General features: G+C 35.6%; 2 protein-coding genes across 2 annotated transcripts; both read left to right on the forward strand.

The window, feature by feature from the left end:
- Window positions 1-3,625: 3,625 nt before the first annotated feature.
- HELRODRAFT_183589 (hypothetical protein) lies at window positions 3,626-7,537 on the forward strand (the record flags this gene model as incomplete). Its single annotated transcript, XM_009013179.1, has 4 exons — window positions 3,626-3,673; window positions 3,729-3,851; window positions 4,616-4,672; window positions 7,325-7,537. 4 exons carry the CDS (start codon window positions 3,626-3,628, stop codon window positions 7,535-7,537), a joined length of 441 nt encoding a protein of 146 aa, XP_009011427.1.
- Window positions 7,538-7,609: 72 nt separating this feature from the next.
- On the forward strand, window positions 7,610-7,870 carry HELRODRAFT_152567 (hypothetical protein; the record flags this gene model as incomplete). The annotated part of the gene is made up of 1 exon (XM_009013180.1): window positions 7,610-7,870. A coding segment is annotated over one exon (261 nt), but the record flags the coding sequence as incomplete, so codon positions are not given.
- Between the last annotated feature and the right edge of the window lie 2,120 nt (window positions 7,871-9,990).

Below are 9,990 nucleotides of genomic sequence, written 5' to 3' on the forward strand. Positions count from 1 at the left end.
CATAAACAAGAACTGGAAATAACTAAGAAAATAAAAACTCCACACCTGTAAGCTGCGTGACCGTGAAGACATTGGAAGTGCCATTTATAAAACTCAGTTTGAAGCAGCAGCAATAAATTTTGGCTGGAATGAAAGAGAGCGAGCTACAGCTCTTTTGGTAGCGCAACGAGGGTCAGCGGCAGAACTTTTCCAAACGATTCCAGTCGAGAAACATTCTAACTATAAAGTCCTGGTAAATGTGTTGAATTTACGTTATAGGGAAGAACACATAAAGCAATTATATCAGTCCCAGTTACGAAATCGGACGCAGCGACCTGCTGTCAATACAGCAGCTGGTGCAAGATATTGCTGTCATGTCCTACGTACAACCCACAGCAAAGAGAAAAAACTGCTTTGGAAATGTTTGTAAAGATTGTTCGAGATTCAGATGTGCTAAACCATTTGTGCTAGATACGGATGCAAGCAACTGTGAAATTGGAGCGGTTTTGTCACAACATGGTGACGAAGAAAAAAAGGTTTTGACCTATTACTGGAAAAGTCTTACAATGCCTGAACTACTGCGTAACCAGAAAAGAATTACTAGCGATGATCATGGCAACAAAATATTTCCACAAGTACCTCTAAGAACATAAATTTCGTCTTCAAACGAATCACGGCGCATTAAAATGGCTGCTTAAAATATTTCCACAAGTACCTCTAAGAACATAAATTTTGTCTTCAAACGAATCACGGCGCATTAAAATGGCTGCTTAATTTCAAAGATTTAGAAGTACAAAAGTTTGACTGAAGTTATGAAAGAAACCGGAACCTCCCACAACAATGCCGATACTCTTTCTCGTCGACCTTGTTTACAAGGTTGCAAATACTAAAAGAGTTGACTAGAAAAACAGTTGACTAGAAGAGGAAGTACAAACAGAAGATGTACAAAAAATTACGATAGCGGCAGATACAGGACGGGAACTTGAAGAATTGGCAAGCGCACAGTCTGCAGACGAAGACTTACAATGTCATTGCTTGGAAGAAATCAGACCAGTGACCTGAATGGCAAGACATATCTGAGTTCGGTTGGTCGTTTGAAAAACTACTGGGCTCAGTGAGACTTCTTGCATTTGGAAAATGGGTTGATTAAACGGAAATGGAAATCAACAGTTGGATCGAAACATCGCATGCAGATTGTGGTACCTAGGAATAAAATTGCAGAAATATTTAACAAGTGGCCGGAAGTGTATCCGATACTAAATCAAGAGATTTGTGCCATCGCCGAAGAGATTGTAATAAACTGAATCAGTCGGTATAGTGTTCCCAAGGTCGAAACTTCGAGTCGTAACTGTTTGTTGAGCTGTGTAAACTACTGGGTATAAAAAAGACAAAAACCGCTCCTCTCCACTCTTAGTCAGATTGGATGGTGGAAGGTTTCAAACAAGCACGAATTGAACATATGGCGAATGTAGTTGACGAAAACCAAAAAAAAGGACTGGGATCGACAAATGCCCATGTTTCTCATGGCATATCGAAGTTCCATCCACAAAACTCTGGGGAGGCTCCCTCAAATATCCTTTTTGGAAGTACAATAAGAACCCCAGCTGATATAATATATGGCGTACTACTTAAGGCCCTACAATCAATAACAGATTATGTGGACAATCTCCATCAGCAGTTAAATAGCATCCACCAATACACGCACCTAAAGTTAAAAAAGAACAGCACAACAACCAAGACCAGATACGATCTAAACGGAAACATTGCAGGTTCTAACGCCAACGATTTGGTAAGGCCGTATAACTCTCATCGGAAAAAAAAACGGTCTCCAAAGCATCAACGAGATTGAGAAGGACATTGTCAGATCATAATTCGATTGAACGACATCGTCTAACGAATTCAAGAACATTGGAAGTCGCGGGCGAGAATGAGGATTGTTCATTTGGACAAACTGGCTCCATTCTATGCAGACGTTGCAACAAACTCTGTTTGAGACGAACAGAACTCAAAGAAAGGGAGTGTTACAACCATCACAAATATATTTGCTAGAGGCTCAAGTGTCGCGACGAACGCATACTGTTCGAGAAAAAACTAGTACCTTCTGACAGCAAGATATCGTTGACGTTCGCGAGAAACGTCGGTAAGACGGGTATATAAAAACGTGCGAGATATTGAATGGGAGTTGTTGAATATTTGATGTTGGAAAACGATTGGTTGTTAGTGTCAAAAGCAATATTTAATATTTGACTCTGCGTTGTTTTTTTATTGTATTTGCGAAAAGCGTCAGTGAATTGTTATTAAGAAAGCGATAGTTTCTGAACGTTATTTTTCATTGGGGATAACGAACTCGTCGTCGACCGGGACAGTTATAACAATATGAATTACGCAATGCTAATATTTAATCAATACTTTAACTCAGATGGCAAAGTCCGTTTTTTTTATTGTTATTCTTTGTTCGAATACATTCGATTAAGAATTTACAATCTCTTTCGTATAAAATTTAATTATAGCTAAAAATGTAAAAAGCCATATCTCTTCCGCTCTTGTCAAAACTGAAAAAAACTAGCTAAATTATAATCTCTGTATTTACTGTCCAAAATGTTGTAAGTCGTTTGATTACAAATTGTTTTAGAACTAATCTTCATTCCATGTTGATTTTCAAAAATTGGAGTTGAATGTGAAAAACTCGGTTATCAAAAACTTAAGTTCATTTTATCTAATTTTTTGTTTAATTAGTTGTTTATTATGAAAATTGATTTGAATTTTTTTAAACAGGAACAAACAACCTTTGAATGCAAATAGTAAAAATAATAAATATTTTTCAGAGCATGAACAATTACAGCATAGTTTCAATAGATGATGTTTTTGACGATTCTGCTAGCGATGAAAATGTGGATTCAGTTTTTAATCATGAAAAGATCAATAGTGCGTATAATAGAAATGTTAAACTTGAAGCAAGCAGTGGTGCATCGAATTTAAAAAATAACTATGAAGGATATAATGAAAAAATTAAACTTGAAAAAAATAATTCAACAAAAAAGGACATATGGAACAAAATTGAGCAGCTTTCTACACAACACAATTATTTAAATACCAAATCTTTTAGTCTGTCTAGTTCTATAAACTTTACCGAAAACAATACAACAACCATAATAAATCCATTATCAAATAACAAATACACCTCTTATATTCAAAACGAAAAATCAAAAATGGAAGACAGCAACAATTTTCTTACCAATTGCCAAAACAACAGCATTGTTTATTCATTCGAAGATGGTGATGACTTTATGTTGGCTGGTGATGACAGTTTAAGATTTTTTGACAGTAGCAGCAGTGACGACGAAAACTCCATTTATCGATTTAAAGCCAAGAGGTTAATGTAATTTTTAAATTTAATGGCTTGCTTGTGAAAATTTATATTTTAGATAAAAAATCGAGTTTCTAATAATTGCTAATTTGACAAAAAAGTGCATTTTTTGCAATGCTATACTTAATACATATTTTTTCATTATTCCCAAAATAATGCCAAACGAATGTTTAACGAAAAAAAGAAATAATTTACGACTTAGAATATAAAAATAATGGTAATAAAATTTATTATAAACAATTAATAAAATAGGTAGAACCATTACAATATGTATGAACCATGTATGTATGTATATATATTGTGAGAATTTCTCACCTGCTCCCGCAAGTACGGTTGACCAGTACAAGTACATATAATACACCATCACTCACCACGACCAAAGGTGCGTTACTGTGAACACCTAACCCGTTCTAGGCTAGACGCGTTTTGTCTTTTATGGGACTCATCAGTAGTGTATGGGACTCATCAGTTCACTGGTATAATTGTTTTCAACACGACACCAAAAGTAAGTTGGATGGTCAGAGATGCCTATTGTTTGACCAATGTTTTTTTAAACATTGGGTAGCAGGAGAGTACATCGCCGTTCACCATCTTGTAACGTTGCTAGCCTGAAAAAATTTATTAGCAAAAATTTTGGAAAGCGGTGGAAGTCGATTTTCAAAAATAAATTTTCGTTGTGAAACCGAATCGTAATGCTGTCGATTGATTTAAGGTGAATTAGTACATATTCGCTTTGCGTTGATCTATTTTTTTATTAGTAGTTTCTTTGATGGTAGTAAAGTTATTGAATTATAAGAGCAAATAAAATAGGAACGCCAAATAAATTTTTGAAGCCAATAAAGCAGGAACGCACAGATATAAGTATCGTTGTAACACTTAAACATTTGGATAGGCACCTGAAATAGGCTAAAAAAGATTAAAGATCAATTACACTCTTTCAAAGTTCAGAGGATTCAACAAAGCGCACAAACATATGAATATATGCTAAACGACGCATCACACACGAAGTATGTGATGGGCGGGAATCTTTTTGTCATACTCAAATCCAGTTACTGCGAAACAGCACCAGGCGACCTTAACCATTAGACCATCACGCCGCCCATAAGACCATTCTATAGAAATAGAAAAAGTCGTCTTCAAACAAATCATAAAAAGAAATGTTACACCAATCAATTATACTATTAAATAAAACTCAGGATATACTACAATAATTTTAAGACATCACAATTGGATCATTAATTTGAATTTGTCACCGCTTGATTTTGCCAGGCGTCGTGCCTGCCGTTTGAGGAATGCCTCTTCAGCCTGTCTCTTGGACAGATTGTGGTTTATGAAAATTCTTGACAAAAATAATTTATCAAAACACCAACACATTACATCTAAAAATTGCAGAAGCTGTCCTAATAGATATCAATAAACCTCAAATAAACATCCAACAAAGAATGATAACATCATTAACAACTCGACGCTTTAATATTAACTTCAATAACAATGAAAAACAAAAGAATGACAACAACAAAGATGAAAAATACGATACCATCTAATAAACTTTGCTGAAGAACTTTGCATTGTTTAAAAAACTATATAAATCAAACATGCATTGAATGTGATTTATGAAAAATAAGGCCTAATCTGCTTGATGAATTCGGATAACAGTTTCATTAAATTTTTATGATGAACTTGGATAATTTTATTTTCAACAAATTGAACAATTTCCAAAAAATTTTAAAAAGGAAAATTGAAAAGACAAACTTTAAATTGATTAATGCTAAAAATTCGGTAGAATTAACACAATAATATATATATATATATTATTTATATATATATATATATATATATATATATATATACGTCGTTTAGCATATATTCATATGTTTGTGCGCTTTGTTGAATCCTCCATCTAAATTCATTTTGACAAAGCCAAAATATGGCCTTATTTGCAGCATGAATTCGGAAAATAAGTTTATTTTGAATTTTAATAAACTAAACGTTCACCAAAAAACTTTAGTGAGAAAAATTGAAAAAAACGAACTACGAACATATTAACCCCAAACATTCGGTAGAATTTATAGAATATTGTAAAAATATATATATATATATATATATATATATATATATATATATATATATATATATGTCATTAAAAATGGTTGCCCAGCGTGCGTTTATAATCTTTTTTATTAAAACCTCAACACTTCTGAGTTTGTTGAATTCATATTTATTGAGAGGAAAATTATTATTGAGCTTGGCTGACAGTACTGTTTCGGAGTTAACCATCGTCGGAGCCTATTAGATCAAAAACACATAGTCAGAAATGCAAAATTTGAAATAAAATATTAAGTGAAATTTAAGTAAATGAGCAGTTGAATTAGTAAATTAAATATTAATTAAGTTAAAATATGAGAGTAACCTTCGAATATTAATGATATTATATATATATAAGGAAATATAAATGAAATTACCAAGATAATAAAATTACGATAACTGAGAAACGAAATGAAATTATAAAATTGGAAAATAATATAGTAAAGTTAGTATTAAGAAGCAGGTGGACGTATGTGAATGCAAAATATGATGTAATTATGGAAAACCGTTTGATGTGAGAAATTGGTGAGAATTGAAATTATTGAAATTAATGAAATTAAAGGAGATGGAAAAATATTGTAAATTATACGTGAAAATAATGAATTAAAATGAAGTAAAATAATTAAAAGTGAACAATATTAGCATGAAAGATAACATAAAGTGTTAAGAAGATGAATCATTCTCGAACAGAGAGGGCAACGGAACCGTAACACCGGTTGCACGACGAAGTCACATTTTCGACGTTGATCATTTTTACATCGTTCGGCATAGGTTGAAGATCGAAACGCCGAGGTTCGTGGCCAATACCGACAACAACGGGAATTGACCCTAGTGTGATGTCATCTCGGTATTGGGAATAGAGATGAAGTGTATAATCGAATTTGTGAAATTGTTTGTTGATGGTAGGTTTGTTAGTGTAGATGTAGAGTGCCTCGCGAATCTTAAGGCGCAAAGGATGAGAATCGCGATCGACTATTGTTGTATTGGCATGTAGTACATCCTTAGTAATTTGTATATTATGAGAAATATGCATATGGTCCTTGATAGCACCGTTTTGAAGATGTGATGTGAGTTGTCTGGAAAGAGTGGTACGAGTGTGCCCAACGTAATTCTCCACAACACTGTGCGGAATAGGACAAGTGAAGTTGTACACAACGTTGCTCTGTTCGAGGATGTCTTTAATGTTATTGGTACTATTTTTTATTATCAAATTTGATGTTCGGTTTGTTTTGTAATATATAGTGAGTTTTAAATGATGATCGTCTTTACACATTGAAATATTGGATTTAATAATTTGTTTGAGTTGCAATTCGTCTATTTTATATTTATCATGCATTTGATTCAAATAATAAATGGGGACGATTGTTTTTGTTACAGGTGATGATAGCGATGTTGCATCCGGGCCACTGATTTTTTTCATCGTATTTACAAAAAATAGTGTCTATCAACTTATTAGGATAATTGTTGTTGATTAAGAGTTGTTTTATCTTAATCAATTCGTTGCTGAATAAAGCATTATTAGAAGATGTCTTATACGCACGATGTACGGTTCCGGTGTTACGGTTCCGTTGGCCTCTCTGTTCAAGAATGATTCATCTTCTTAACACTTTATGTTATCTTTCATGCTAATATTGTTCACTTTTAATTATTTTATTTCATTTTAATTCCTTACTTTCACGTATAATTTACAATATTTTTCCATCTCCTTTAATTTCATTAATTTATGTCCTGGGTATGACATAAATCTGCATCCACGCTGCCTTGCGTGCTTTTGAGCAAAAGACTAGGCCCACCGCTTATAACTGGTGGTTGTCGTCAGGATGGGTGTCCGGATGTAAAAACTTTTCCCCAAATTATTCCTATGCCATCACAAAGAAAAACAATGGCTCCTAGTCCCCAGCAGGCCTAAGTGGTCAAAGAGTGCCAAGAATCCCTGGGAAGTATGCAATAGCGGAGGGATGTTGCAGAAAAATTCAGAATGGCCCCTCTATGGTACTTAGACTTGGAACGCTCAATGTTGGATCACTGACTGGCCGCAGCACGGAAATCGCAGAAGTGCTCGAGCGTAGAAAGATTGACATCTACTGCCTTCAGGAAACCCAATGAAAATCGAATGGTGTCTGTCATGTCAACTCAGACAAAGAAAAATATAAACTATTCTGGAATGGTTAAAAGACGGCCAAAAATGGTGTTGGAATTTTTGTCAGAGAACCGCTAGCCAAAAAAGTACTGGATATTAAAAGGATTAATTCACGTCTCATGTGGATCAAGCTTCGCATAGAAAAGCAAACAATGATTATTTTTTCTGCATTCGCACCACAAACAGGCGAATCAGAAAAGATGAAAAATAACTTCTGGACTGCACTCTCTGACACCATCTCAACAATAACAAAATCTGAAACAATCCTGATTGGAGGCCATCTCAATGGCCACGTTGGAGAGAAAACAGATGATTTTGACAACGTACATGGCGGTTTTGGCTATGGAAAACGGAATGAAGATGGCAACGGCATCCTTGAGTTTGCTGAAAGTCACGGGTTTTGTTTACTGAACACATATTTTAGAAAGAGGTTGGAACATCTCATAACATACAAAAATGTCAAAGTTATACCTGGCGAATCATGTGTCGCCCAACATTGACTCCTTGTTGCAGACCTGGTTGTCGAATTGTCAAAACATAAGTCTAAACAAATGCCTCGGAGAATCAAAACGTGGAAGCTGAAAAGCAATATTAATCGAGAAAAATTTCAACAGATTGTCGCCACACAGTTAGACCACCAATCGCAAGCCAGTACAGATTGGAGTACATACAAAACCGTTTTAATGAACGCTGCAACAACAGTTTGTGGGAAAACTGGTAGAAAACGCCAGCATGAACGGGATACGTGATGGTGGAATAACAGTGTACAAAATGCAATAGCTGAAAAGAAAGTTGCATACAAGCAATGGCAAAAATCAAAATCTGTAGATGACCATAAAATTTTCCGTAAGAAGATCAACTATGCAAGACGTCAAGTTGCACTGGCACGGACAGATCAGTGCAGAGAGTGGCTCACTAAAAGCAAAAGTGAACAAATGAAATCTCTGCATCGTATAACAAAACAAGCAAAGCGTACGAAAAAAGACATAGTTGGTGCCTCATGTATCAAAAACGACAAAAATGAGATGGCTCTTGATCAAGATGAGATCAAGCTACAGTGAAGAAAATACTTCAATCGTCTGTTAAACAAAAGAAATCCCATCAATGTTAACTTTGACGCTCCACCCATCGAAAGTCCGATTCCAGACATCACTGTAGAGGAGCTTACAGAAGCTCGGAAAGCTATGAAGGATGGAAAGGCAGCAGGGCCCTCTGGACTCACAAATGACATTATCAAAGCATTTGGTACTGCAAGTATCCAAACGTTACTACAACTTTGCCGTGAAATTTGGAGAAACTTTTCAATGCCGACTGAATGGAACTATAGCATGACAGTCTCGCTATACAAAGGCAAAGGTGATCCATTGAACTGTTCATCATATCGGGGTATACGTCTGTTAGAACACTCGCTGAAAATTTTCGAAAAAATCATTGAGAGAAGATTAACGTCGTGCATCACAATCGGAAATTATCAATTTGGTTTTCTAGCGGGGAAATCAACAGTTGATGCAATTCACATCCTTTGGCAACTGCAAGAGAAGTATCTCGCAAAGCATCAACAACTATCACACATTTTTGTGGACCTTGAAAAAACATTTGATCGAGTTCTCCGTGAAGCAATCAGGTGGAGTCTACGTCGACAACTCATTCCAGAATATCTTGTTTGACTTGTGATGGAAATGTATACGAATACTAAGACTTTTGTTAGCACAACGGTTGGAAACACAGATGCATTTGACATCGGCGTTGGAGTTCACCAAGGCTCGATTCTCAGTCCACTGTTATTTATAACTGTGATGGAAGAAATCACAAAACCGATACGCACTGGTGACATTTGGAATCTAGTATATGCTGATGATATCGTTTTAACAGCCACGTCTGAGCAGAATGCAGCACAGATGTTTGAAGATTGGAACACCAGACTTGCCGATCATGGATTCAAAGTCAACATCAGCAAAACCAAAGCAATGAACACTGGTGAACCCATCCAATCCACAGCTACTGGACGATGGCCCTGTTCAGTTTGTAAAGCTGGTGTAGGTAACAATTCAATCAAGTGTCAGCAGTGTAACCAGTGGTGTCACAAACGTTGTTCAAAAATAATTGGTACTTTATCTAAAGTGTCCAATTTTGTTTGTCCTGCTTGCATCAATCCACAACAACAAATTCGAAATAGCACTGTTTTTGAAGCCATTAAAATAGAGAAAGTCACATCGTTTCAATATCTAGGGGATGTCCTGGATTGTACAGGAACAGCTGAAGCTGCCGTTCGAGCACGCATACGTGCAGCCTGGAATAAATGGCATCTCCTGGCCTCTATATTGATGCGGCGTGACATCCCACTACCACTACGATCAAGACTTTATAAATCTGTGATACGTCCGGTGTTGTTATATGGTGCAGAAACATGGCCAATGAC

Source organism: Helobdella robusta (assembly GCF_000326865.2).
Source record: "Helobdella robusta unplaced genomic scaffold HELROscaffold_111, whole genome shotgun sequence".
Classification (NCBI taxonomy): Eukaryota; Metazoa; Annelida; class Clitellata; order Rhynchobdellida; family Glossiphoniidae; genus Helobdella; species Helobdella robusta.